This window comes from Podarcis liolepis (assembly GCF_965112155.1).
Source record: "Podarcis liolepis genome assembly, chromosome: 13".
In the NCBI taxonomy this organism is placed as follows: domain Eukaryota; kingdom Metazoa; phylum Chordata; class Lepidosauria; order Squamata; family Lacertidae; genus Podarcis; species Podarcis liolepis.
The window spans coordinates 6,105,096-6,131,254 of record NC_139573.1 but is presented as its reverse complement, the minus strand read 5'-3'; the positions used below and the strand labels follow the sequence as shown (position 1 = coordinate 6,131,254).

The 26,159-nt window shown below is 50.5% G+C and overlaps 4 protein-coding genes across 15 annotated transcripts in view; 1 reads left to right on the top strand and 3 right to left on the bottom strand.

The window, feature by feature from the left end:
* The first annotated feature begins 171 nt into the window (after positions 1-171).
* GMPR2 (guanosine monophosphate reductase 2) lies at positions 172-11,515 on the top strand. Of its 3 annotated transcripts, none has more exons than XM_083472792.1 (10): positions 172-384; positions 2,861-2,956; positions 4,419-4,538; positions 4,966-5,049; positions 5,220-5,393; positions 6,232-6,313; positions 7,423-7,529; positions 8,086-8,128; positions 8,266-8,425; positions 10,878-11,515. In XM_083472792.1, exons 2-10 carry the CDS (start codon positions 2,870-2,872, stop codon positions 11,071-11,073), a joined length of 1,053 nt encoding a protein of 350 aa, XP_083328918.1. In that variant the 5' UTR covers positions 172-384; positions 2,861-2,869; the 3' UTR covers positions 11,074-11,515. The 3 variants fall into 3 exon arrangements, with proteins under 3 accessions (XP_083328918.1, XP_083328919.1, XP_083328920.1); XM_083472793.1 differs by lacking the exon at positions 172-384 and adding an exon at positions 389-488; XM_083472794.1 differs by lacking the exon at positions 172-384 and adding an exon at positions 422-708.
* On the bottom strand, positions 11,302-19,759 carry TINF2 (TERF1 interacting nuclear factor 2). 10 transcript variants are annotated; one of them, XM_083472803.1, is made up of 11 exons: positions 19,470-19,759; positions 17,129-17,356; positions 16,080-16,181; positions 15,001-15,102; positions 13,612-13,722; positions 13,379-13,478; positions 13,166-13,298; positions 13,037-13,074; positions 12,246-12,307; positions 11,689-11,762; positions 11,302-11,601 (listed from the first exon to the last, which is right to left on the bottom strand). In XM_083472803.1, exons 2-11 carry the CDS (start codon positions 17,351-17,353, stop codon positions 11,559-11,561), a joined length of 990 nt encoding a protein of 329 aa, XP_083328929.1. In that variant the 5' UTR covers positions 17,354-17,356; positions 19,470-19,759; the 3' UTR covers positions 11,302-11,558. The 10 variants fall into 10 exon arrangements, with proteins under 10 accessions (XP_083328929.1, XP_083328932.1, XP_083328931.1 ...); XM_083472806.1 differs by having other exon boundaries at positions 12,246-12,304; XM_083472805.1 differs by having other exon boundaries at positions 19,348-19,471.
* On the bottom strand, positions 16,537-17,057 carry LOC310692232 (large ribosomal subunit protein eL28-like). The gene has a single exon (XM_083472932.1). It carries the CDS (start codon positions 16,998-17,000, stop codon positions 16,584-16,586), a length of 417 nt encoding a protein of 138 aa, XP_083329058.1. The 5' UTR covers positions 17,001-17,057; the 3' UTR covers positions 16,537-16,583.
* A 4,518-nt stretch (positions 19,760-24,277) lies between the features above and the next one.
* Positions 24,278-26,159, bottom strand: part of TGM1 (transglutaminase 1) — a 53,723-nt gene continuing 51,841 nt past the window's right edge. Inside the window, exon 15 of the mRNA XM_083472569.1 lies at positions 24,278-25,918. Coding sequence (XP_083328695.1) covers positions 25,471-25,918 — 448 coding nt within the window. The 3' untranslated portion in view covers positions 24,278-25,470. The remainder of the gene's footprint in view (positions 25,919-26,159) is intronic.

The window sequence follows — 26,159 nt, the reverse complement described above, 5'->3', positions numbered from 1 at the left end:
TTCGGCCTACATCTCCCGTCAGGCACTGCGGCAGAAACCCATCTCCGCCGTTGCCCCGCCCGCTGGGAGTAGCCGTCTTTTCCCCCTCTTGATTGGCTCTCGCGAGATTCGCCGCCGCGCGCGCGCACGCACGCACGCAGGTGGGGAGCAAACGTTTCCCGAGGGCGGTTCCAGGCGCGTTGGTTTGTGGGAGTTGCAGTCCGGTGACCGCTCTGCGCTGTTATAGCAGTGAGGGAAGAAGACTACAAGGACCACAAGGCAGTGCGCCGATGAGGTTCAGAAGGACCAGGAGGGAAGGGGGGCGTGGTCGAGCGGTGAGAAGCCGGGTGGAACCGCGCCGTTGTGGAAAAGAGCCTCGCGCTGACTCCTGCCTTCTGAGCTCGGGTAGCCGCAACCGGAAGTGCGCGCGGTGGGGGGGGGCGCCCAAGGGGAACCGGAAGTAGGGCCCCTCGGACTTGTCCCCCCAAAACAAGCCCCCCATTCGTCATGTGAACCGCGCCCCCTTGGCTCTGAGTGGGGTCGGGGTCCGGGGCAGCGTTGCAGAGTTAGCATGAGTCCTGCTAACATGGCAGTACATTGCTGGGGGAGGGGCCAGGTGGTGGGTTTGAGGGCTCTGTGTCATCTGCGCCCCTGTCCCAGGATGCTGGCAGTGGCGCCCCACTGGCTTCGAGAGAGTCGGCCGCCCCCCAGGCATGCTCAAACGCTGGGGTCAGTCATACGGACGCTTCCCTGTGTGATAGGAATTTTATGGTCTTAGATATATGGTAATGTTCATAACTGCACATACATAGATCAACACAGGAAGACCAACCTGGAACCATTTTGATTCCTAAACTGACCAAATCCTTTCTCTGCAAGGTTAAACTGGAAAAGCCTCCCCATTGTCTCTTTCCTCACAAATCCTGTCTCAAGGATATGTCTGTTTGAATAAGGTGTGAGCCTGTGACCTGGCCCAGGAAATAAGTATTTTACCACTACAAAAGAATGGCCAGGCTCCCCAGGAAATCCAATCAAGCAACCTGCCAGACAGGAGATAAACAAGGACAAGAGAAAAACAACATTTAAATTTCTGTGATGTAGGTGGGATGTATCTGAGGGATGGTCTTAGGTTACACCCCTTCTGTGATGTATGCATAATGTTTATGGGGGTGGTCTTGATCTAGAGGATGGGAATTTCAAAAGTCTTTATAAGCCCTTGCACAGCAATTTTGGGGGGTCCTCTTCCTCTCCTGCGTGGGAGGGGAGCACCTTGTTGCAACAGATTAATAAAGATCAAGCTTACTAGCTGCTTTGCTTCTCAATATTCTCAGGTTGGCCTCTGTTATTTTCTCCTACCAATAGGGAACCTATGTAAGGACTCTATATGGGCTCTTGGATACCCCATAAGGGAAAAAGGCATATTTTTATTTACAACACCTGGAAGTGCGTCCCTTTCAAAACCTGCTGACCATTTATAGCATGTTACGGAAATTACGGGGCGGGAACACCTTTAAAGTTAAATGTTACAAATATTATGCCTGAATGTATCCTTTCAACTTGACAGCTCAGGGAAGTTACCTAGCCTTAAAAATAATAGAAAATCATCTCCTTTGCCAGTTTCCTCCATCCCAAAGCTATTTCCCCCTTGAAAAAGGACTCCAGGAAGTTCCCAGAGGTGACAATTGCTGGGCTCATTGTTAGCCAAGGGAAGCCAAATCTCATCACCTGACTTGCCTCAGGCGCCAGACATGCAAAGGAACTTCTATTGTACTTTTGGGTGGTGGGTACTTAAGACATATTTGTCTATGCTAATCTTATACCCAGTCTTGCCCTGCCATGTCTGCCTATGCTAATCTTGTACCAAGGACCTGTCTGGACATGTTTGCGAAGGTTAACCCCTCCCCTTTTGTGACATGTCAGTGATGTAGAAATGATGCTGTACGAACTGTATTCTGGGATATGGTGGGAAAGTTTTAAAAGTCTTTGTCACCCCATCCTTGGGGTTCAAATTTCCTCTTTGAACCTATTGCGCAATAAACTTTGGTCTACAGCTGGTGGCTGGAATCCTTCCTTTATTCCGCAGGAACCCGCGGGCTCTGCCTGACGAACTGGGTGACTGAGCAGCCTCACACCTAGATTTTTCCGTAACAAGCATTAGGATGTGGGGTGGTGTTCCTGGAAGCGTAACAATAATGAAAGATAAAAGGTGCAAGGTCTTTGCAAAAGCCTCTAATCATCTCCGCTTCCGTTAGCGATAAGAGCTGCTGGTAGGTTTGGATGCCACAGCTCAGGACTAGGTTCATCAAGGCCTTGAAGACTGGTGACAAGCCCATAGAGGGAGACGATGGTTGAGGTTTTAATGTGGCAGGTGCTGCGGCAGATCTGAAGTCTGTCGTGGGGTGTCTTAATCGTTAATGGTATTGGAAGTCCAAGGGGTAGGGTCTAAGAGGTGGTGGAGATGGAACTGTAGTTTGACAAACAACTGGTGACCAGAGGCTCAGAGATGATGTAGAGAACAGAGATACAATGTGCCTAGTGGTTTTTCACAGAGTGGCATGCGCGGAATCACTGCGAGAAACTGAGGCAGAAGCAGAGGTCATGAACGGCTGTTAGTGTTAGCAAGCTGTGGTTCGTGGAAGCAACGCAAGTCACAGCCTGTAAGATAACTTGTGTTTTAATGCCCAAAACTACTGCTGGCTGCTATAGGAAAGTCTTTTCATCTTCAGTTTCAATATGGACAAAATTGGCTTTGGAAAAAAATGTGTCTCTTAAACAGACAACGCTACCAATAAGAGTTTGTTCTACAGTTGTGCTCAGGTTGAATAGGCTAGGATTTTCTGCCTTGTGTCCCAGAGTGTGACCTTTTTGCTTTCCTTCCAAGGGGTCGAAGATGCCACACATCGACAATGACATTAAGTTAGACTTCAAGGATGTCCTCTTGAGGCCGAAACGGAGCACACTCAAGTCTCGCAGTGAGGTGAGAATGGCGCTTCAATGCCTTCCTGTATGTTACAGTTTGCTGAGACATAGGTGTGGGACACAGAATGGAGCCAGGACATTTAAATGGAGACCATTTGATATTTGAAGCCCTTCCCTCACTGGATGGACTTGCTGTAATTGCTGACTGGAACGGGCTTAGGGGCACTTCCCTGTCACAGGGTCATGTTACAGAAGAAGAAGAAGAAAAAGAGTTTGGATTTGATATCCCGCTGTATCACTGCCCGAAGGAGTCTCAAAGCGGCTAACATTCTCCTTTCCCTTCCTCCCCCACAACAAACACTCTGTGAGGTGAGTGGGGCTGAGAGACTTCAGAGAAGTGTGACTGGCCCAAGGTCACCCAGCAGCTGCAGGTGGAGGAGCGGAGACGCGAACCCGGTTCCCCAGATTACGAGACTACCGCTCTTAACCACTTCACCACACTGGCTCACAGATGTTTGCTTTGAAGCCATGAGGGCTAGTAACCTTTTTAAATAAAAGACATCGGCATCCTCACACCTCATGCTTAGCTTGGACCTGATATTTGCATCCCGGTCCTCCATCCTGAGGACGGGGGATATCAGGGACAACACTTTCCGCAGGTAAAGCTTAAACTGAATCATTGATTTATCAGATTGCTGCCTGACGGGCGAGTACTACAGGACGTTTGGTTAAAGCCACAACAGAAGGTGGGAGAAACAGGTCCCCCTCCTGCTGCTCCCTACTGGGAGACACTAGTTTCTACAGTGGTGCCCCGCAAGACGAATGCCTCGCAAGACGGAAAACCCGCTAGACGAAAGAGTTTTCCGTTTTTTGATGCGCTTCGCAAGACGAATTTCCCTATGGGCTTGCTTCGCAAGACGAAAACATCTTGCGAGTCTTGCGATTTTTTTCGCTCCCCCCCCTTTTTCTAAGCCGCTAAGCCTTTAATAGCCGCTAAACCGCTAATAGCGCTAAGCCGCTAATAGGGTTGCTTCGCAAGACAAAAAAACCGCTAGACGAAGAGACTCGCGGAACGGATTATTTTCGTCTTGCGAGGCACCACTGTATCTTCATGTGACACCTCAGAAGTTAGGAGCAGTGACTCCCAGGCCATATCGCTCTTGCAGCCCTATACCTTTTACAGTGGTGCCCCGCAAGACGAATGCCTCGCAAGACGGAAAACCCGCTAGACGAAAGGGTTTTCCGTTTTGGAGGTGCTTCGCAAAACGAATCTCCTATGGGCTTGCTTCGCAAGACGACAATGTCTTGCGAGTTCCTGCTGGTTCCCCCCCTTTTTTCTAAGCCGCTAAACCGCTTATCAGCTGATCCGATCAGCAGATAAGCCGCTAATAGCGCTAATCCGCTAATCCGTCAATGGGCTTGCTTCGCAAGATAAAAAAACCGCTAGACGAAGAGAATCACAGAACGGATTCTTTTCGTCTTGCGAGGCACCACTGTATCTTGGTTTCCTTCCCTCCCAGGTGGATCTCATGAGGTCCTTCATATTCCGTAACTCCAAGCAGACGTACACAGGGATCCCCATCATTGCTGCCAACATGGACACGGTGGGCACTTTTGAGATGGCCAAGGTCCTTTGCAAGGTACGGTGGCTGTCGAGGCGGCCTGGTCAGCTGGGTGCTGCAAGGGCTTCCTGCTTTGGCAGAGGCGCTGCTCCCTGCTAGCCCTGGCAAGGTGTTCAGCTTTGGGGTCACTGGTTATTTATTTATTTAATTTGTATAGCGCCTTTCCTTGGAATATCTCAGGGTGGTTCACAGGGAAATCACAGGTTCACCCGGTTCCTTATCGGAGTTCGCCTGATCAGCAGTAAAGGTGGATAGAGGGAAGACGTGAAATGTAATACCTGATCCCCATTTGGTGGTACCTGCAGGGCAACTCCAACTCCCACCATCCCTGACCATCGGCCCAAGCTGACCGGATGATGGGAGTTGTAGTCTCAGTAATACCCAGAGTAGAAGGATGCCTCCTCACTTTTCTCAGTGTCTGCTTCCCCACCATCTCTCTTCCCAGTTCTCTCTCTTCACCACTATCCACAAACACTACAGTCTGGACCAGTGGAAAGCGTTTGCAGCGGAGAACCCAGAATGCCTGCTGGTGAGTGAATGTTGTCACCCTCGCTTGGGCTTCAGGCCACCTGACATTAGCTGCTCTCCTGGGTCATCCCCGCTGAGTCGCCCCCACGTCTCAAATTGCCCTGGGGAATAGGGCAATCCCGTCTCGCCTCTGCCTAGTTCTTTACAATCTGTCCTGGTTCTTCTCCCCAGAACGTGGCAGCCAGTTCAGGCACCGGCCCCTCCGACTTTGAGCAGCTGGAACAGATCCTGGAGACGGTGCCGCAGGTGCGCTACATCTGCCTGGACGTGGCTAATGGATACTCAGAGCACTTTGTCCAGTTCCTGAAGGACGTGCGCAAGCGGTTTCCGGATCACACCATCATTGTATGTTTCGTCTTTCTTGGGCTTCCCTTTGCAGCATCCACTTCGCCACTGTAAGGACTTGATGGGCCTTCAGCCCAATCCTGCAAGGCTCTTCCTTATTTATTTTACTCCCGATATTTCTGCCGTGTCTGGACAGTCTTCAAGGGTAGCCCTAAGTGGAGTGTATTGCAGTAGTCAAGACAGGAGGTTACCAGAACGTACAGTGGTACCTCGGGTTAAAAATTTAATTCGTTCTGGAGGTCCGTTCTTAACCTGAAACTGTTCTTAACCTGAAGCACCACATTAGCTAATGGGGCCTCCCACAGCTGCCACGCCGCCGGAGCATGATTTCTGCTCTCACCCAGAAGCAAAGTTCTTAACCTGAGGTACTATTTCTGGGTCTGTAACCTGAAGCATCTGTAACCTGAAGCATCTGTAACCCGAGGTCTATAGGACTTCAGTGGTACCTCTGGTTACGTATTTAATTCGTTCTGGAGGTCCATTCTTAACCTGAAACTGTTCTTAACCTGAAGCACCACTTTAGCTAATGGGGTCTCCTGCTGCACGGTTTCTGTTCTCATCCTGAAGCAAAGTTCTTAACCCGAGGTACTATTTCTGGTTAGCGGAGTCTGTAACCTGAAGCGTATGTAACCCAAGGTACCACTGTATATGGCGAGGCTGTCTATGTTTTCTCACCACGTCCCTCTATTTTTTTCATATCCCTCACATTATTTCCACACCATGCTGTAGCCTTTGTCTTGGAGCCTTCAGAATTTCACCCATATATCCTACCATTGCATGTTTCAGCCAAGCCAGGCTCTTTGGTCCAACAAGTCAGACTTTCTTTTCTCTTCACCAGGCTGGGAATGTGGTGACAGGGGAGATGGTGGAAGAGCTAATCTTATCAGGAGCTGATATAATCAAAGTGGGGATTGGCCCAGGTAAGTGCAGAAGGATGGGTGAACTTTGGGGCCAGATCCATCTTGGGGTTATGGCAGGAGTCTTGTGTTAAACTGAAGGGACCCTTATTTATTCATTCAATGATTATGCTCTTAAGGTTGGATAGGTTGTTAGGCAAAAGAGGTCCTTTCTGACCCCACTAGCTAGATCTTTATCAGGATTGCCCCCTCCTGTGCAATTGGTTTGGGTTCTACCCTCCAGAGTGGGAGAAAACAAGCTTGCCCCATCTACCATGTGACAGCCCTTGATCAAATATATCTCTCCTCAGTCTCCTCTTTTCCAGACTAAACACACCCAACTGCCTCAACCATAACCTTTAAATGGTGCTCTTTTTTAAACAGAGCTTGGGTGGCCGTCTGTCCTGGGAGTGGGGGGCACACGTCGAATCTCAGTTGAGGGACGACAGGAGGTCTTTCAAGTCCTGTCCTGCCCCAACCCTCTCCGTCCCTCTGAAACGGCAGGCTGGCTAGGTTAAACCACTTGCAAAGGGTACAAATGTATTGTGAAGTGATCCATAATGAATTGGGGGGAAAGCACTGTCCCCCCTCAAAGTTTACTCCCCCCCCCAAAAAAACAACCCAGAGTCCTTTCTGTTGGGGATAATTCAGACTGAAATTCCCAGGTGTCAAAAAAGGTTATTTATGTATGCTACAACTGCAGCCCGTGTTTCATTAGCCCAAAAATGGAAAACGAGCGAGGTGCCAACTAAAGAAGAATGGCAGCTTAAGCTGACAGAATATGCGCAGCTTGCAGATTTAACATATAGAATAAGAGAACAAGAAGAACATGCGTTTAGAGAAGATTGGAAAACGTTTATTGAATATATGGGAAAAAATTGTGCACAGCTGAAAACGCTGGCAGCATTAAGATAAATTCAACAGTGTAAACAAGTTTTGATGGATGCAATAATGGAATACTGATTGGTATAGTTTTTGTAAAATATGTAGCGATTTATGATCTGTAAAATGAACCATGGAAAGAGAAGGGAAGTCGTTGGTATCTTAAGGATGTCAAATGAGCATTTTAAACTGCAAAACAGAAAAGTTAATAAAAATTATATATATAAACCACTTGCCTTGTCTCCTCCCAGGCTCGGTTTGTACCACGCGGAAGAAGACGGGGGTCGGCTACCCCCAGCTCAGCGCTGTCATGGAATGTGCCGACGCCGCCCATGGCCTCAATGGACACATCATCTCGGTGAGACGCCAGTTTCCTCCCTTGCCAGGTCCAGTGGACCAAGGGGTGACAGCAGCCTTAACTATGCCGGAGCCCCTTTGGAGCTCTGCCTACCTGTTGTTCTTGAACTACAATTCCCATCATTCCTGCCTGTGGCTGTATTGGCGGGGGCTGAAGGAGCTGGAGTCTTAGCAGCACCTGTGGGGCCTGTTTCAAAAAATCTGTCCCGGGATCAAACTTTTTCTCTTCCCAGTGGCACGAGAAAGCATCCAGGCAAACCCCACATTTTCCTGTCCGTACGGCGAGCGATCCATTTCCCTGCCCCCTCAATTGGCCGCCATTTTACAGGGGGTCTTGGGAGGGCAGCCCTGACCGCTGCAGAGGGTATGATCTGGTTTAATAACTCTAGGACAGCTGCGCCGCTGGTTCTGACCTCTAAGCATAGGCTTTCCAGGCGTGAGGACTAGAGGCTCGACCAAGCCTTTTGCTAAGAGAAGGCAGGCGCTTAGCATGGCAGCCGTAGGGAGACTGAACGAGGAATGCAGAGATTGTCCTTCCGCCCTCCTCTCTCCTGCAGGACGGAGGCTGCAGCTGCCCAGGAGACGTTGCAAAGGCTTTTGGTAAAAATTAAAACTCCCGTTCATCCAACTTCCCTGGGTCCATCTGTCGGGGTGGCGGCAGAACCCCGAGAGGTTCTCAGGGTCCCGCAGCTAAAGCCGCCTGTCTCACATGCCTCCCAATTCCGTTGTGGGTGCAGGTGCCGGCGCGGACTTCGTCATGCTGGGAGGGATGCTGGCAGGGCACACCGAATCCGGCGGGGAGCTCATTGAGAAGGAAGGCAAGCAGTACAAGCTCTTTTACGGCATGAGCTCAGAGGTAGCCATGAAGAAGTACGCCGGGGGCGTGGCAGAATACAGGTACGGTGGCAGAAATGAGAGTTCGTGCTTGCTCCTTCCCCCCTTCCCAGTTCACATTCCCAGTTCCCCCAGTTCACATTCACTACTCTGTGTAAAATGTTGCAGAGTAAAGCACTCCGATTCTAGGGCAATAAGATAATAATTTATTCCTTAGGCACCAGCCATCTGACTGGGTTGCCCCAGCCACTCTTGGCGGCTGCCAACAGAATATTAAAACACAAAAAAGCATTACGCCCACTCAACCACTTCTGCCGGCAGAATCGGCACTGCTACGGGTACCACGTTAACACGTGCGTAGGTAGGAAATGGATCTTTGGAACTCCCTGCCTCTTGAACAACAGGCAGCTGCCTCCACTGTACTTTTTATGGCACCTGCTGAACACATTTTTGTTTAGGCAAGCCTTGCAGGGTATGCAGACCATTGACATGAGTTTTAATATGTTTTTATTGTTGATTTTCATTAGCTTTTGAATGTTTTGAATAGCTGTTTTTACCAATATAGAAAAATTCCTTCCAGTAGCACCTTAAAGACCAACTAAGTTAGTTCTTGGTATGAGCTTTCGTGTGCATGCACACTTCTTCAGATACACTGAAACAGAAGTTGCCAGATCCTTCTATATAGTGAGAAGGTGGGGAGGGGTATTACTCAGAAGGGTGGTGGGAATGGGAGATTGGCAGATAGCTGAGGTGAGCCTGTTGACGACTCTTAACGACTGTAATAGGTCTTACAGGAAAAGGCAAGGGGTGAGAAGGTGAAAAATGGCTTAGTCATGTATAATGAGATAAGAATTATGGATCTCCCATTCCCACCACCCTTCTGAGTAATACCCCTCCCCACCTTCTCACTATATAGAAGGATCTGGCAACTTCTGTTTCAGTGTATCTGAAGAAGTGTGCATGCACACGAAAGCTCATACCAAGAACTAACTTAGTTGGTCTTTAAGGTGCTACTGGAAGGAATTTTTCTATTTTGACTATGGCAGACCAACACGGCTACCTATCTGTAACTGTTTTTACCAATGACTTTATTCGTTTTGTAAACCACCGTTTTTTGTTTATGATCACGCGGTATATAAATTTCCTGAAATAAAAATCAGCCAATGTTCCGCAGCCGCCGAGCACATTCAGTCCTCGTTGGTAGCTGTGGCCCACAAAATGGTGGTGAGCTGTGGAACGTTTCCCCACTCCAGATTTTTCCTATTTCTGCCAGGGAGAGTCTGCCAATATCTCTTCCTTGCATGCAGGTGTTGCTGTTTGGGCTACATATGTATCAACCCTCGTGCCTGAGCATCTCAAGTACAGTCATACCTTTGATCTCAAACGCCTCAGTTCCCGAACAAATCGGCTCCCGATTGAAACCTGGGAGTGTTCCAGTTTTCGAACTATTTTTGGAAGCCAAACATCTGGCGCGGCTTCCGACTGGCTGAAGGACGCTCCTGCAGCCAACTGGAAGCCACACCTTGGTTTTTGAACGGTTCCAGGAGTCCGACTCCCGGAATGCATTCTGTTCGAGAACCAAGGCAGGACTGTAGAGGGAACAAAAGCACAACTGTAGTCTCTTGGGTAGAAATCTGATCGCTAAGAGCCAGGCAAGGGCATGTCAGTTACAGAGCACAGGACAGCTTTTGTGAGGGAAAGGGAAAGGTCAGCCAGGCTGGGAGGAAACCTCACAAGGTCTAGGGAGGCAGTCATCAGGTGGAAAAGCAGGGAAGGCAAGGAGTCTTGTGATCATGGCTCAAGTTGTCGTGGCATTTTTAACCCAGAAGCATCCTTGCTGTGATGCACGAGTGGGAAAACTCTGGCAGCTCCCATCAGCCACAGCAAGCATGGCCAGTAGCAGGAGATGAAGGGAGTTGCTCCTCACAGAATCAAAGAATGAAATGCAGGAAGTGGAGTGATGGGGCAAGATGCCTCTTTGCCGCTCTAGCCACACAAACTCTCCTATATTTCTAGTAAAGGTTATGGTGTTGAAGGTTCAAGCAAAGGAGGATTTGTGAGCACGCTCAAATCTCAACTTGAATTTTTCCTGAGCCTGATGTCAAGCCTGGGAAGAGAGGGAGGGATGGTTCCCCCCAAATGGCTGGATGAAGCTGGGGCCTAGAGCTTCTCTGCAGCTCCAGTAATAGAGCCAGTGTGGTGTAGTGGTTCAGAGCAGTGGACTCGTAATCTGGTGAACTGGGTTCGCGTCCCCACTCCTCCACATGCAGCTGCTGGGTGACCTTGGACCAGTCACACTTCTCTGAAGTCTCTCAGCCCCACTCACCTCACAGTGTGTTTGTTGTGGGGGAGGAAGGGAGAAGGAGATTGTTAGCTGCTTTGAGACCCCTTAGGGTAGTGATAAAGCAGGATATCAAATCCAAACTCCTCCTATTCTTCTACCTGCTAAATGTACGAGGAGGGGGAGCTGGACAGTCCCTGCCCGGCTGCTAATATCTCCCTCCTCCCCCTGCAGGGCATCTGAGGGGAAGGTGGTGCAAGTGCCATTCAAGGGCGACGTGGAGCACACCTTGCGGGACATCATGGGCGGCATCCGCTCCACCTGCACGTACGTGGGGGCTGCCAAGCTGAAGGAGCTCAGCCGCAGGACCACCTTCATCCGGGTCACCCAGCAAGCCAACCCCATCTTCGGCGAGGCCAGCCATCCCTGACCTCCGCCCCACGAGACAGCGACCGCTCCCGGGCCACTCCAGTGGGAGTATTTGCACAGGTTGGCAAGCTGGAGCGCTGGCGGGTTTCCAAGCACCAGGCCTGGCGCTGACCAAATCCACCCCGTGCCCGACGCCAGGCTGGCACTCCGTACTCCCCTCCACTGCATTCCTCGCTCAGTCCAGTATAGGCAGACCGCCCTCCGCTTGTGAGTAGAAAGGAGACGTGCGTCTGTGTAATTATTTTATTCCAGTATTTGTACGCCAGTCCCGCTTCTGCGCTGCACAATTGGCGTCTTTCCTTCCCGAGACCAAACTCGAAAGGGAGCAGGGGAGGCGGTTTCCGTGGGCCAGGCCAAAGACGGGTTGGGAAAGATAACAGCGGAACAGCGCCAGAAACTTTTGCACTGTTTGCCGAAACCAAAAATAAAGCTCGGAAAATGTCTTTGTGCGGGCATGTTTGGAAGAGGAGACCAACGGGGCGGATGTCATGTTAGATGGGATGTCTCTGAGGCTGAAGACCTAGCGCACCTGGAGGAAGGGAAGGAGGCGAGAAAGAGGTTAAGGTGTGGCAAAGTACACCTTCCTAGGCAAGGGAGGGGGTGGGCAGCCACTCACTGATTCCTGGTGTTGCTAAGGTACTGCTGCAACGTGGGGATGAGGGTGTTGTGCCTGGTGCACTGGTAGTCTCCCTGTTGGAGGAGAAAGGGAGAAGAGGCCTTGGCTGGCTGCGCCTTCAAATCATACTGGCACACCTCTTCTTCAAGCTCACGAAGGGGCACCCTCAACCCATCTCCATCAGCCTTATTTAAATATTAGTGCACCTGGTACTTTGCAGAGCGCTAGGTCCCTGCCCCGAGGAGCTTGCAATCTAAAATCTGACAAGGAACAGGGAAGCAAGATGCTGCTGTTTCAGTTGCACATGCTTGAGCTTGCTTACAGTTACAGCATGGCAGCCTGTCGCAATTGAGGGCCCTCGGTTTAGGACTACAACTCCCATCAGCCCCAGCTGGCTGCTCCAGGCGGGGATGGGGGGATTACGGGGCTGAGACAAAGGCTTCAGAGAAGCCCCACAGCTGTTCCTTCAACACTCACCAGCCAAGGCCCTGGCCTGACCTCCTGCACTCTTAAACCGTGCCCCCCCCCCATGGCATGCTGAGTATCTCACTCCTCACCTTGACGAAAGGGGAACTGCATCCGTCACTGCTTGAATCCAGGACAATATCCTCGACTTCTTCTAGAAAGAGAAGGGAAAGGGTTGTGGGTACTTGGCACATCCTTCGCTGCTCCCCTGCATAGCCAGGGCTGCGTCTTCTCACCAGGTCAATGCAAGGAGAATGTGGTGGCATCGTGGGGTTTTTCTACCCTCCTTTGGAAAGGGGAGGGATGTGGAAATTGGGGGCAGGCCCGTCAGGTCAGGGCCCTGCAGCTAGCAAGGGGGGAGGGAGGGTGGTAATGGGGGAACTGAGGTCCCTGCTGAGCTCCTCTAACCCTGGTCATTCCAAACCTATGCCACGCCACAGCCCCTCCATCCTGTCTGCTCCTGATACACTCCCTTCCTGGAGAGATGTTCCCGGAAACGGGAGACTGAAACACAGAACGGGAAAATGCGGGGTGATTTGGGGAGCAGGGGACAGGCATCTCACGGAGGAGGGAAAACACCTAGCCTGGTTGGCCAACCCTGCTTTCTACTGTAAAATCCACACATTTGTTCTGCAAAAAATCCAAACGCTGGAACCACCCCCCAGTGAGTCTTCATATGGTTTTTCTTTCAGCTGCTGCCCTCCAGCTGCTTTTGGATTATGACAATCCCTGGCTGGGGCTGATGGGAAGTGTAGCCCAATGTAAGGTTACCAAGGCAAGGAGGCTGGAGTAAACTATTTGAAAACAAAGCAAAACATTCAATTCCCAGAATTGTACTTGCCCACATAGTGGGGAGAGATTCATAGAAGCAAGGACTACCTACCCATTCCCTGGTTGCCCAGTCGACGTCTGGGGGAATCCCTAAAGGAGGGAGAGAAAAGAAGAAGATAGAACAAGCTGTTTAGGGGCAGGGGAATCGGGGAAACGAGGAGGAGGACAGGGAGACACTTACTGTTCCTGGGCGCAGGGCGAACTACTCCTGTATGTGTGTGCCTGGGAGGGCTCAAGTGTCCTATGTTCCCCCTCCTCCTCACTGTGAACTAGGGTGCTTGACAGGCGGGGAGAAGGTGGGTGCATAGGTAGTCCTGGAAGAAGGGTAAGAGGCTGCAAACAAAGGATGCACAGGGAAGGAAGGCCAAGCAAGCCAAATGCCTTCTTTACCCACCTGCGGTCTGGTGCCCCATGGCGGAGAGGTAGCACGAGAGGATGCTGGAGTCCGGCTGGGGAGTCCCGCTTGGCCCTTGGAGGCAAGCGGCGTCCAGCAGCTGGGGAGAGGGGAGGCAAAAGTGAGGGCCGAGGCCTGCCCATAAAGCCTGTGCCCTACCCTGGAGCCACGGGGGGCCCTCTCCACCGCTTGGTTCCAGCCCATGCCCCACTGCTACTACTGCTGCCTGGTACCTGCTGCAAACGGGGCTCAGGAAGGGTTTTCTCCAGTTGCCACAGGTAATCGTGAAAGAGCTCTTCGACCACCTGCATAAAGGCTTCTCCGTAATCCTTTTCCAGGTGCTCCTAAAAGGGAGAAAATCCAATGATGTTTGCAATTGCCTCCAACCGAGGTTCTATTCCAACACCCATCTTCAGTACAGTGGTACCTCAGGTTACGTATGCTTCAGGTTACATACGCTTCAGGTTAAAGACTCCGCTAACCCAGAAATAGTGCTTCAGGTTAAGAACTTTGCTTCAGGATGAGAACAGAAATTGTGCTCCGGTGGCGCGGCGGCAGGCCCCATTAGCTAAAGTGTTGCTTCAGGTTAAGAACAGTTTCAGGTTAAGTACGGACCTCCGGAACGAATTAAGTACTTAACCTGAGGTACCACTGTACTTAATTCGTTCCGGAGGTCTGTTCTTAACCTGAAACTGTTTAGCTTATAAACCTGAAGCTTGTTTAGCTTATACAGTGGTACCTCAGGTTACAGATGCTTCAGGTTACAGACTCCGCTATCCCAGAAACAGTACCTCGGGTTAAGAACTTTGCTTCAGGATGAGAACAGAAATTGGGCTCCGGGGGCGCGGCAGCAGCATGTGGCCCCATTAGCTAAAGTGGTGCTTCAGATTAAGAACAGTTTCAGGTTAAATACGGACCTCCGGAACGAATTAAGTACTTAACCTGAGTTACCACTGTATAAAGATCTGGCCTTCTGTGAGATTGTCCATTTGCATCCACCTGCCCCAGCATTTTCTGTTACCGGGTGGGGGGCCCGTGGGGGCCTGCAGAAGTCGTGGCACTAGGATCAGCATCCCTGATATTTGACCATGTAGCTGGGACTGATGAGAGTTGGGAGACCACAACGATCTGATGGGCTTATCCCTGAAGCGGCTCTTGGGTAGAAAAAACATTTTCCACGATCTCTCAACTTAACTGAAGATGCCCCGATCAAATGTAGGATGTTCTGTATGCAAAGCATGTCCCATTCTATCATCACCATCGTCTTTGTTAACCCTCCCTTTACCCCAAGGTCCCAGGGCATGTTACAGCAACCAGAACACCATATTAACAGCTTAATCAGATTACAATCACAAAAACAAGATGGGTCTTGGAAATAGACCCTCAAATGTCAAAAAAACTAGGGTGAATAGGTATGGCGTTTTCAGCATTTGCCAGAAGCTGTCTTATTTAGGAGCTGCCACAGAGAATGATCCTTCCTGGATCATAGTGTCTGAGGATGGAGGAACTATTGAGCTTGTCCCTTCAGTCCCGACTTCCGCCCAACACAGATAGCAAACCCACAACCAAACTTGCATTGTTCAAGTGCATGCTTTCCTCTCAACTTCGTCCCCCAGCCTCACCTGCACATACTTCTCCCTCTCCCTGCGGTCACTCAGCAACCCAAACACCAGATCCCGGAAGTTCTCCTGAGCCACCCGCACCATCTCCACGTCCTGAGGCGTCTGGGGGTGAAAGGAAGAGATGGCCACAGTAATAATAATAAATAATAATAATAAATTTTATTTATACCCCGCCCTCCCCAGCAAAGACCTCAGGGCGGCTAACCCCAGATATAAAACAATTGATTAAGATACAACTTAAAAACAAGATTAAAATACAACATTAAAATGCAGCCTCATTTCAATAGAAACTCAAATCAAAAACTTTTTGGGGATGAAAACGTCAAATCTTCACCACGGCCAACTATTTAGACTGGTCCTACATGGGCCAGAAAAAGCCAGGGAAGGCCCCAAATAGGAGTTCCATCACAGAAGGAAAAAGGAAAGAGGAAAGAGGGGAAGGGGATCAAGTTGATTCCAATCCAAAGGCCAGGCGGAACAACTCTGTCTTACAGGCCCTGCGGAAAGAAATCAGATCTCTGTCTCATGAGGCAGAGCGTTCCACCAGGCCAGAGTCGGTGCTGAAAAGGCCCTGGCTCTGGTTGAGGCTAATCTGACTTCCTTAGGGCCTGGGACCTCTAGGGTGTTGCTATGGACCTTAAGGTCCTCCGTGGGGCATACCGGGAGAGGCGGTCCTGTAGGTACGAGGGTCCTAGGCCATGAAGGGCTTTAAAGGTCAAAACCAGCACCTTAAATCTGACCCTGTACTCCACCGGGAGCCAGTGCAGCTGGAATAGCAATGGGTGAATATGCTCCCATGGCAGAGACCCCGTGAGGAGCCTCGCTGCAGCATTCTGCACCCGCTGGAGTTTCTGGGTCAGCTTCAAGGGCAGCCCCGCGTAGAGCGAATTACAGTAGTCAAGCCTGGAGGTGGCCGTCACGTGGATCACTGTGGCCAGGTCGGGGCGGGAAAGGTAAGGGACTACTGCAGGGATGGCTGCTCCTTAACGAAAGGTGGGCAGCCTAGAAGGAGCATGGCAGGGAAGGACGCACGGTGGGAGGGGAGTCTGTCTCTGCTGAACATATATGCAGACACTCACAGCTTTGGTGTGGGGCTGAGTCTCCCCCTCTGGAAAGAACGTATCTAGAGCGTCATATATCTTCCCATTTGCCTGCTGCTCCTGAAGCATGTTCATGATCACCTGATGCAAGAGAAAAAAAGGAAAGTCAAGGGAGCTGATCTCCTCTATGGTGACTTGGGAGAACTTGTGGGACAGGCGTAGGAGGAAAGGATCAAAGAACCATTTGGTAATAATAAGTGAAAACCAGCGAAGACTGACCAGGCTACTGAGACATATGGACCTTAGGCTGGCGCCTTCACTTGACTTCTTTGTTTAAGCCAGCCTATCCAGATATTTATAATGTTGACATGTGCTTTAAGCTGGGTTTGTTACTGATAATTTTATTGTTTTATTCTTTTTGTGAACTGCTTTGAAGCGTCTCACCCCCCAAGTCAAGTGGTAGATAAAAGAAAAAACACTCTGGTTATTTTGGGGGTTTTTTTTCCTGGTTCTAATCCTTTATTGGATAATCTGACAACTGTTTTATGTAGCCTTTGTAGCCCAACTTCGCTTCTTCTTCACCACCACCAGCTTCTGGCTGCGCAGAATTGCACTGGCACGACGCAGAGCAGCCATGCGCCGGTCTTTGCGGTAGTTGTTCTTGCGGATGATGTGGCGGAGGCTGCTAAGAGTGGCACGGGCATTTTTGTTGATGGTGATCTTCTCGTAAGAGGTGGCTGGCTTCCGCTGGCCTGTACGCTTCTTGAGGGCCACAACAATGCCCTTCCCACCAGCTGCAGGTTCCACCCCAACAGTCTTGCGATGAATCAGTCCACTGTAGCAGAAAGAGTTGCGGGCTTTGAGGTGGTTTGGTTCCGTGCTATATATTTGCTTGTTCCTTTTGATGAGGAAACTTGAGCAGTTGAGCAATATCATCCATTGCAGATGGGCAGACATCATGCAGAATCCTCCTTCTCGCGGCGACGGCCGGAAACGGAAAAGTGGTTATTTCGTTTTTAACTCCCCTCACCCCACCAATGCCACGGCACGACATCTGCACACACGAAAAACGTTGACCTGAGACCCACCTTTGCCTGCAGGCCTAACCGCAGCTTGGCATGGTGCCGAAAGTGCACCAAGTCAGGCGCCGCCTCCTTCACGGCCGCCAGCAGCGCCAGGACGCGGGGGAAGTCGTGGACCTGCTGCTTCTGCACCACGTGCCAGGCTGCAGCGGCCACGAGCCGCAACGCGACGCAGGGATCAGGGGCCGCCCCTCCTATTGCTTCTGCCTCGTCCTCCTGCATGGCTGCCATTGCCTGAGGGGAGAAAAAGCAGAAGGATGGAAGGAAAAGTAAGACGTGAGCGACAGTGGGAGGTTGGCAACTGCAAGAGACAGTGTGGTGTAGCGGATGGAGCGCCGGACCAGGGTTCAAATCCCCACTCGGCCATGAATCTTAGGGGTTGACCTTCGACACCACTTGCTGCCTCTCAGCCAAACCCACCTCACAAGGTTGTTGTGGGGATTAAATTAGGAAGAGGTGGGGAGAGCAATGTACTCCATCTTGAGCCCCTTGGAGGAAAAGCTGAGATAGAAATGCAATACAGTGGTACCTCGGGTTAAGTACTTAAATCGTTCCGGAGGTCTGTTCATAACCTGAAACTGTTCTTAACCTGAAGCACCACTTTAGCTAATGGGGCCTCCCTCTGCTGCCACCGCGCAATTTCTGTTCTCATCCTGAAGCAAAGTTTTTAACCCGAGGTACTATTTCTGGGTTAGCGGAGCCTGTAACCTGAAGCGTATGTAACCCGAGGTACCACTGTAAATGAAAAAATGCCTCAACCAGGACTCAGAAAGACTATTCCTGGCCTAGCTTCTTACACCCACAGCTTCCTAGCCTCCTCTGCACTCAGGCAGCAGCCCCATCTCCCCTTCCGACCCCACAGAATAAGGCTCCATCCACTTGGCCCCTCTTACCCTACCAGCTTAATTTGCACAGCTGCTTCCCACTCCATTGCCCACCACACCTCCATTCTGTGTGCCCCTCCCTCCAATGAAGGCAGCTCCCACCACCACCACTGTGTAGTAGGGTTCAGTGTCAGATTAATAAGACCTGCGAGACCAGGGTTCAAATCTCCACTTCGTCCATGAAGCTCCACTTCGCCCATGAAGCAGGACCCAGAGCCCCTCTCTCCCTCCTGAGCTTTCCAGCAACTGGTGTCAGGAAGCTGCCCCAGACTGTGGAGACTGAGCAGAAGCAAAGTGGCTAGTAGCCATTGGCAGCCATCGATTTGCCCGACCTCATTCTCAAGCCACCCGGCTTGGTGCCCATCGCTGCCTCCTGAGGGAGCGAGTTCCGCAGATTAACCTAGCTATCACAATTTGTGCAGCTGTCAATAAATTTGTGAGCAAGTCCTTCCTAGCTTGCAAACCTTCCACCCCATCGTAAATCGATAATAATGCTACCTCTGGACTTTCAGTCAGCTTTAATCCAGTGATTCCTGTTATTATTATTAGTATTTATACCCTGCCTTTTTCTCAGATTGAGACTCAAGACGGCTTACAGATAAAAATACAAAAGAGCAGGCAAAGCAGAAAAAGCAAAAAACATAGAAAAGTTAGCCATTAACAATTAATTAAACACTAATGGAATGAAAACAATATAAAGTAATCGATTAAAAATACTGATTGGAACAACAAGAAAACCATCGCAGCACTTGCCCTTGCCTTAAAAAGTCAGTTTCCAAAGGCCTGATGGAATAAAAAGGCCAATGGCAGAGAGACAACAAGGAGGGAGCCGGTCTAAATTCTCTAGGAAGGGAGATTCAAGGTCTGGAAGCAGAACAATGACCAACAGCCTTGATTCAGAGAGATCTACAAACAGCAGTAGGCCCAGGCCAAGTCGGTGTGAAAGTTGGTGTGTTCTCTCCTTAAACACTTTTTGCCAGAAAAATTGTACGTATTTACACCCCCACCACATGTGAACGCAATTCCAGATTTCCTGGTCACCCCTCTCCAACGTAACACCGAATATTCCTTGTTTATTTGATGTAATCTGACCCATCGCTGCCTCCTGTGGGAGAGAGTTCCGCAGGTTAACCGTGCGCCGCCGTGTGGAGGAGGACCTTCGTTTTCTCCGCCTTCCTAAAAGTTAAGAGCCATTCAACAGAGGAACGGGCTCCCTCGGGAGGCGGGGGGCTCTCCTTCCTTGGCCGGTTCCTGCATCGCAGGGGGTTGGGCTAGATGACCTTTGAGGGTCTCTTCCAACTCTACCGCCCTCCATGCCAACTTCCCCTCGGCCCAGCCCACCTCGCGGGGTTTCTTGTGGGGTGAGCAGGGGCAGAAGAACCGTCCCGGCCCCCTTCAGCTCCCTGTGCGGGCGAAAAGCGCGACAGAAGCGCAATAAATAACCCAATAAACAAGCGTCATACCCTTCTTCGTTGCCCTTGGCAACCGTTAGCCCTCGGCCGGGCTTCCGGCGGCTTCACTTCCGGCTGCGCATGCGCCCTTTTAACTCTTCCCTCTCCGCTTTTGCGGGACCCTGAGCTCGCTCGGTTCTCCTCCTTCTGCCGCTAAGCCCGAGCATTTCGGGTTTTTTTATTTCCCGCCGCGCTTCCGGCGCGTTTCTATGGAGATGCGCCTGGCGTCATCCCGGCGCGTTCGTCACATCCGCTGGCGTTCCGTGGAAACCTTGGAGACGCGCGGTTTCCACCCCGCCGCCGCTCAAAATGAGCCACACAGCGGCCCCTGGCGGTCATTCTGGGAACCGCGGCCTCGTAGAGCAGCAGCCAATCAGGAACGAGGGGGCGGGGCGAGAGAGGAGTTTATGCAGATTTCAGAGCAGGGTGCCCACCTGGCCAGGTGGAGGTGGGCGGGGCCTAGCGCGTTACACCAGCCCTGCAGTGTAGGCCGAGGTTAATATTGCACGTCGGGGAACCGATGCTGGGAGCAAGAATATAGTCTACAACTACCCTGCAGTGTGGTCCAGTATTACTGCTTTGTTGCAGGCTGGGTTTTGTGTACAGTGGTACCTCGGGTTACATACACTTCAGGTTACATACGCTTCAGGTTACAGATTCTGCTAACCCAGAAATATTGCTTCAGGTTAAGAACTTTGCTTCAGAATGAGAACAACAATTGTGCTCTGGCAGTGCGGCGGCAGCGGGAGGCCCCATTAGCTAAAGTGGTGCTTCAGGTTAAGAACAGTTTCAGGTTAAGAACGGACCTCCGGAACGAATTAAGTACTTAACCTGAGGTACCACTGTATACTGTACAGTAATACCTTGTGTTGCGTTAGGTTCATGTTGCGTCTTTTTCGCCACATGTGCAGAAACGCTCTATTGCACATGCGCAGAAGCAGCGCTCTAGTTACGGACTTTTCGGGGTGCAAACAGCACCCTGGAACGGATCGAGTCCGTAACTAGAGGTACCACTGTACATGAGAGGCAACATCCAATGCACATCTTGTAACAACAACAACAATTGTATTACTTATAGCCCACCCATCTGGCTGGGATTCCCCAGGCACTTGTGGTAGCATACGACACATTTTAAAAAAGTAAAACATTGGACATTAAAAATTTCCCAATACAGGGTTGCCTTCAGATGTCTTCTAAAAGTCAGATCGTTGTTTATTTCCTTGACATCTGATGGGAGGGCGTTCCACAGGGCGGGAGTCACTACCGAGAAGGCCCTCTGCCTGGTTCCCTGTAACTTTGCTTCTCGCAGTGAGGGAACTGCCAGAAGGCCCTCGGAGCTGGACCTCAGTGTCCGTGTTTGATGATGGGGGTGGAGGTGCTCCTTCATGTATACTGGGCCATTTAGGGCTTTCAAGGTCAGCACCAACACTTTGAATTGTGCTCGGAAATGTACTGGGGGTCAATGTAGGTCTTTCAGGACTGGTGTTATATGGTCTCGGTGGTCGCTCCCAGTCACCAGTCTAGCTACTGCATTCTGGATTAGTTGAAGTTTCCAGGTCACCTTCAAAGGTAGCTCCACGTAGAGTGCATTGCAGTAATCCAAGCAAGAGATAACAGAGCATGTACCAATCTGGCGAGATAGTCCGCAGGCAGGGTGGGTCTCATCCTGCGTACCAGATGGAGCTGGTAGACAGCTGCCCTGGACACAGAATTGACCTGCGCCTCCATGGACAGCAGTGACTCCAAAATGACTCCCAGGCTGCACACCTGGTCCTTCGAGGGCACAGTTACCCCATTCAGGACCAGGAAGTCCCCCTATCTGCTCGTCCCCCATCACCCCAGTATCCAGGCTGAACGATGAGGGTGGAGATGCTCCTTCAGGTATACTGAGCTGAGGCCATTTAGGCCATTTTTGTGACTGTGTGGGACCCATTTCAGCTACTGACTGATTGTGTGACTGCAGAAATGGATAAAAGCCCCTCATCCAAACAATGACTATCATCAGTGCAGGTAAGAAGAAACAAAAACTTAAATTTTTATCATCTACAATACTGTCTTTTTTTAATACTACAGTATATTGATTATTGCTTTCATTTTATGGATCAACGGTCTCTCGTTAGTAAAATTCATGTTAAATTACTGTTTTAGGGGTTGTTTTTAAAAGTCTGGAACAGATTAGTCCATGTTGCATTACTTTCTATGGGAAAGCGCGCCTTGGTTTTGAAATGCTTTGGTTTTGGAACGGACTTCCGGAACGGATTAAGCTTGAGAACCAAGGTACCGCTGTAATTGGTAAAGTACAGATTCATTTTCATAGGAGCAAGCAGCTCAGAAGGAAGAGGGGTGCGGCCTTTCTTCCACGTCTGCACTGCTCCAAAATAAAGCTTTCGAACAGAGATAATTCTGATATGTCTCAAAGGGGCCTGTCTCCCGGTCTAGTAGATGTATGATATGAGACATCCTTATTCAGACTTTGACTGTCAAAAAGGAAATAGGAGCAGAGTTTGTCAGCCTTACTCATTTCAAAGGAAACTCACTTCTCATATAGTGACGTTTAAAATTTGTGTCTCTCACCCCCTTAACTCTTTAACTGGAAATTGCTAATCCAAGCAGTACAGGATACTACTACCCCTTTTATATCTCTACTAGGGATGACTCTGCTTCAGTTTCCTTCCCTGAGCTTCCTTCTGCGGAATTACAGCAGCAACATCTCTCTCTCCCTGCCTCAGTTTACTCTCAAGACCAGGGGTCAGCAAACTTTATCCTCAGGGGGCCGCTCCACTGTCCCTCAGACCTTGTGGGGGGGCCCGGACTATATTTTGGGGAAAAAAGGGGGAGAGAATGAATTCCTATGCCCCACAAATAACCTGGAGATGCTTTTTAAACAAAAGGACACATTCTACTCATGTAAAAACATGCTGATTCCTGGACCGTCCGTGGGCCAGATTTAGAAGGCGATTGGGCCGGATCCGGCCCCTGGGCCTTAGTTTGCCTACCCATGCTCAAGACCAAATTTCCCTTCTCCCTTTCCCTCTCCATGACCACATCTCCCCTCCCCACACTTCACTTTCCTTCCCCAATGCCATAATGGGATATTTCTTTCTCAGCTTCTGAACCTACAAGTGTCAGAAATATCTGCTCCTCCAGCCTCTCTTCCACCCACAGCTTCCCACGAAAAATTCCCCTTCGCTTGCTCTCTTGCCTGTGGGGTGGGGGAAGCCTCCCATGGGGGCAGAGAGAAAGAAAGGGAGGACACCCCTACCCCAAGCAGGTCATGTTGCTCCCTAAAGGTAAGGTAAAGGGACCCCTAACCATTAGGTCCAGTCGTGGCCGACTCTGGGGTTGCGGCGCTCATCTTGCTTTATTGGCCAAGGGAGCCGGCATACAGCTTCCGGGTCATGTGGCCAGCATGACTAAGCCGCTTCTGGCGAACCAGAGCAGCGCACGGAAACGCCGTTTACCTTCCCACCGGAGTGGTACCTATTTATCTACTTGCACTTCGATGTGCTTTCGAATTGCTAGGTTGGCATGAGCTGGGATCGTGCAACGGGAGCTCACCCCGTGGCGGGGATTCGAACCGCTGACCTTCTGACTGGCAAGTCCTAGGCTCTGTGGTTTAACCCACAGTGCCACCCGCATCCCTACATGTTGCTCCCTAATTCTCCTATATTCCTCCTCCTGAAATGACCCAAATGGATACCTGAAAGGGACATGTTTGGCTCCAATCATGTGCCTGGTGTGAATTACTGTATGCTTGTGAAACATGGACCACTTATAAACGCCATCTCCAACTCCTTGAAAGATTCCATCAACGGTGCCTCCGAAAAATTGTACGCATCGCTTGGGAAGACAGGCGAACTAATGCCCATTCACCGGAAGAAGCAAAGATCACCAGTGTCGAAGCACTGATTCCTCGACATCAACTTGGTTGGACTGGTCATGTTGTGCGGGTGACTGATTATCGTCATCCAAAGCAACTACTCTATTCGCAACTTAAACATGGAAAGCGTAATGCTGGTGGTCAACAAAAGAGGTTTAAAGACTCTCAAGGCAAATCTTTAAAAATGTAGTACAGTGGTACCTCCGGTTAAGTACTTAATTCGTTCCGGAGGTCCGTTCTTAACCTGAAACTGTTCTTAACCTGAGGACCACTTTAGCTAATGGGGCCTCCTGCTGCTGCCGGAGCACGATTTCTGTTCTCATCCTGAAGCAAAGTTATTAACCTGAGGTACTATTTCTGGGTTAGCGGAGTCTATAACCTGAAGCGTCTGTAACCTGAAGCATATGTAACCCAAGGTACCACTGTATAAACACCAACAATTGGGAAACACTTGCCTGCGAGCGCTCCAATCAGAGAACAGCCTTAACGAAAGGTGTCATGGGCTTTGAAGAAGATAGAACTCAGGACGCAAGGGAGGAAGGGGTGCTAAGAGGAAGGCACGCTTGGCAAACCCTCACAGTGATCAACTCCCGCCTGGAAACCAATGTGCCCACTGTGGAAGGGCGTGTGGATCCAGAATTGGCCTCCACAGTCACTTACGGACTCACCGTTAAAACTGTGTTCGTGGAAGACAATCGTACTCGGCTATGAGTGATCGCCGAAGAAGTGCCCCCTAGTGGCTGTCCTAATCACAGCGTGACGACAGACCAGTACAAATACTATATAGGAGAGAGAGGATGTGCAAGGAAAAGCCAATGTGGCTTTGAGGGGAGGCCAGCCTGGACAATACCACAAACTGCAGCAGCTGCTATTGTGGGTTTGTGACATGCTGAGTGCTCCAAGAAAAGAAGAAACCCACACAACCATTTAAAAAGCCAGGTTTAGAGATAAAAATCATTTATTTTCAAATAAATACCTATATTAAGTGTGAAAAATAAGAGTAACAGGCTTTGGCTTCACTCGTTTGCATGTAGTTTAAATGTAGCACAATTGATCATATCTTCACATAATCACAGAGATGTCATCTGGCTAGCTACAAACATGTTATTTTGGCTCTTCTTTTTAAAAGCATGCACAGCTTGGCTTCAGTGCAAAGTTAAGGAAGATCGTGGACATTTGGTGTTTGCATACATTTAAATAAGTGAACAGAGGCAAGGCAGCCAATGGCCAATTAATGCATTTTGCGGTGGGTTAGTAGTCTTCCTCAAGCAGTTTCCGTTGTCTTCCTTGCTGTTACCATTTTAGGAAGGCAGGGAGAAAAATCCTTCCCCCACTACAACCAGTGCCTGATAACCTCCTTGTACTGGTGACCCAAGGAGAGAGATAAGAAAGTGGCAAGATTCATCTAATGTAAATGTGGCGTTAAATTTCCAGTGGATATGGTGGGGATCAAGCTGGATTTACTTAGGAGGACTTTAAAAAAAACAACCCTGTGTATCTTCTCCCTTCGGAAGCTCATTGCTTGCCTTTTTTGGGGAGCTAGTGTTGTGCCTGTGCGAGAGAGTGGGGTTCAGTGTATTATTTAAAAACAAAAGGTGTGCGAAGGAGCAAAAGAGAACAATGAGTACAAAATATTTTGGGGGATCAATAAAGAGGGAGTGGATTTGTAGGGTGCTGGCAACGCTCAGCCCCTGGGCCTGGGAGAGAGTGAAATTGACAGTGCAGATATGTGAGGGGATGGCAAACATTCAGGCGGAAGATGGACGGACAGGCGGTGAGGGCAGGTCGACATGGGCTCAGAGTCGCGCGTTTTGTGGGGAGCGGGTACGGAGAGCAAGGAAAAGGGGAAGGAACAAGAGAACAAATTGTGTGAGGGGACGGGGGAAGCAGAGATATAACTGGGCAATGGCAAATAACGGGCAGGGGCAGCAGGGTGGGCTGTATATGGGTGACGGACGGCTGAGAGACAACCGAATATCGAGGCCTTGGCATGCCCTCATCCTGCAGAACTTCTGTGGTCCTGTGGCTCATTCATAACATGCCCCCCTCATGTTGCTCCCAGTTCTGCTGGCACCGTATGCAATTCATCACACAGTACATCACATTAAAAATAAAAAAATTAAAAGGTCTGCCTCAGACCCCACGCCCTGCCCGCACGGCAGGCGACCCACGGACATTGGGGGAGCCTCGAGGGTCTGGCTGGCGGGCCGGAGACCTGCGGGCATTGGCTGGGCTGCTGCGGCCTGTCGGCTGGCGAGCCGGAGACGCCCTGGTGAGGGCGGGAGAAGGTGCAGGCGAGGCTCGGGCGGGGGCCGGAGAAGGTGCAGGTGAGGCTCGGGCGGGGGCCGGAGAAGCCCGTCCGTGGGCTGGGGAAGCTCGTCCGCGGGCCGGAGACCCCCGAACTGGGGCTGGAGAAGCCGACGAGGGGCCTCGTGGGGGTCCCTGGGTCACCTCGATCGTCAGCACCCCGTGGACCTGGGAGAGCTGAGGGCTGTCCAAGCTGGCAACCAGCTGGCGCTGGCCTGCACGGAGAGGTGTGAAGGTCTGTCGTAGCGTCACGGTTTGGTGTGGGCCGATATTTCTGCAAAAGAGGGAGAAAGAGAGAGTCAGGTTTCCCAGCTTGTGTTTTCAGAAAGGCCAGGTTTCAGAAGTAAAAAGGTAAAGAACCCCTCATGGTTAAATCCAGTCATAGGTGACTATGGGGTTTTGGCACTCATCTCACTTTCAGGCCAAGGGAGCCAGCGTTTGTCCGCAGACAGCTTCCCGGGTCATGTGGTCAGCAGGACTAAACTGCTTCTGGCGGAATGGGACACAGCGACGGA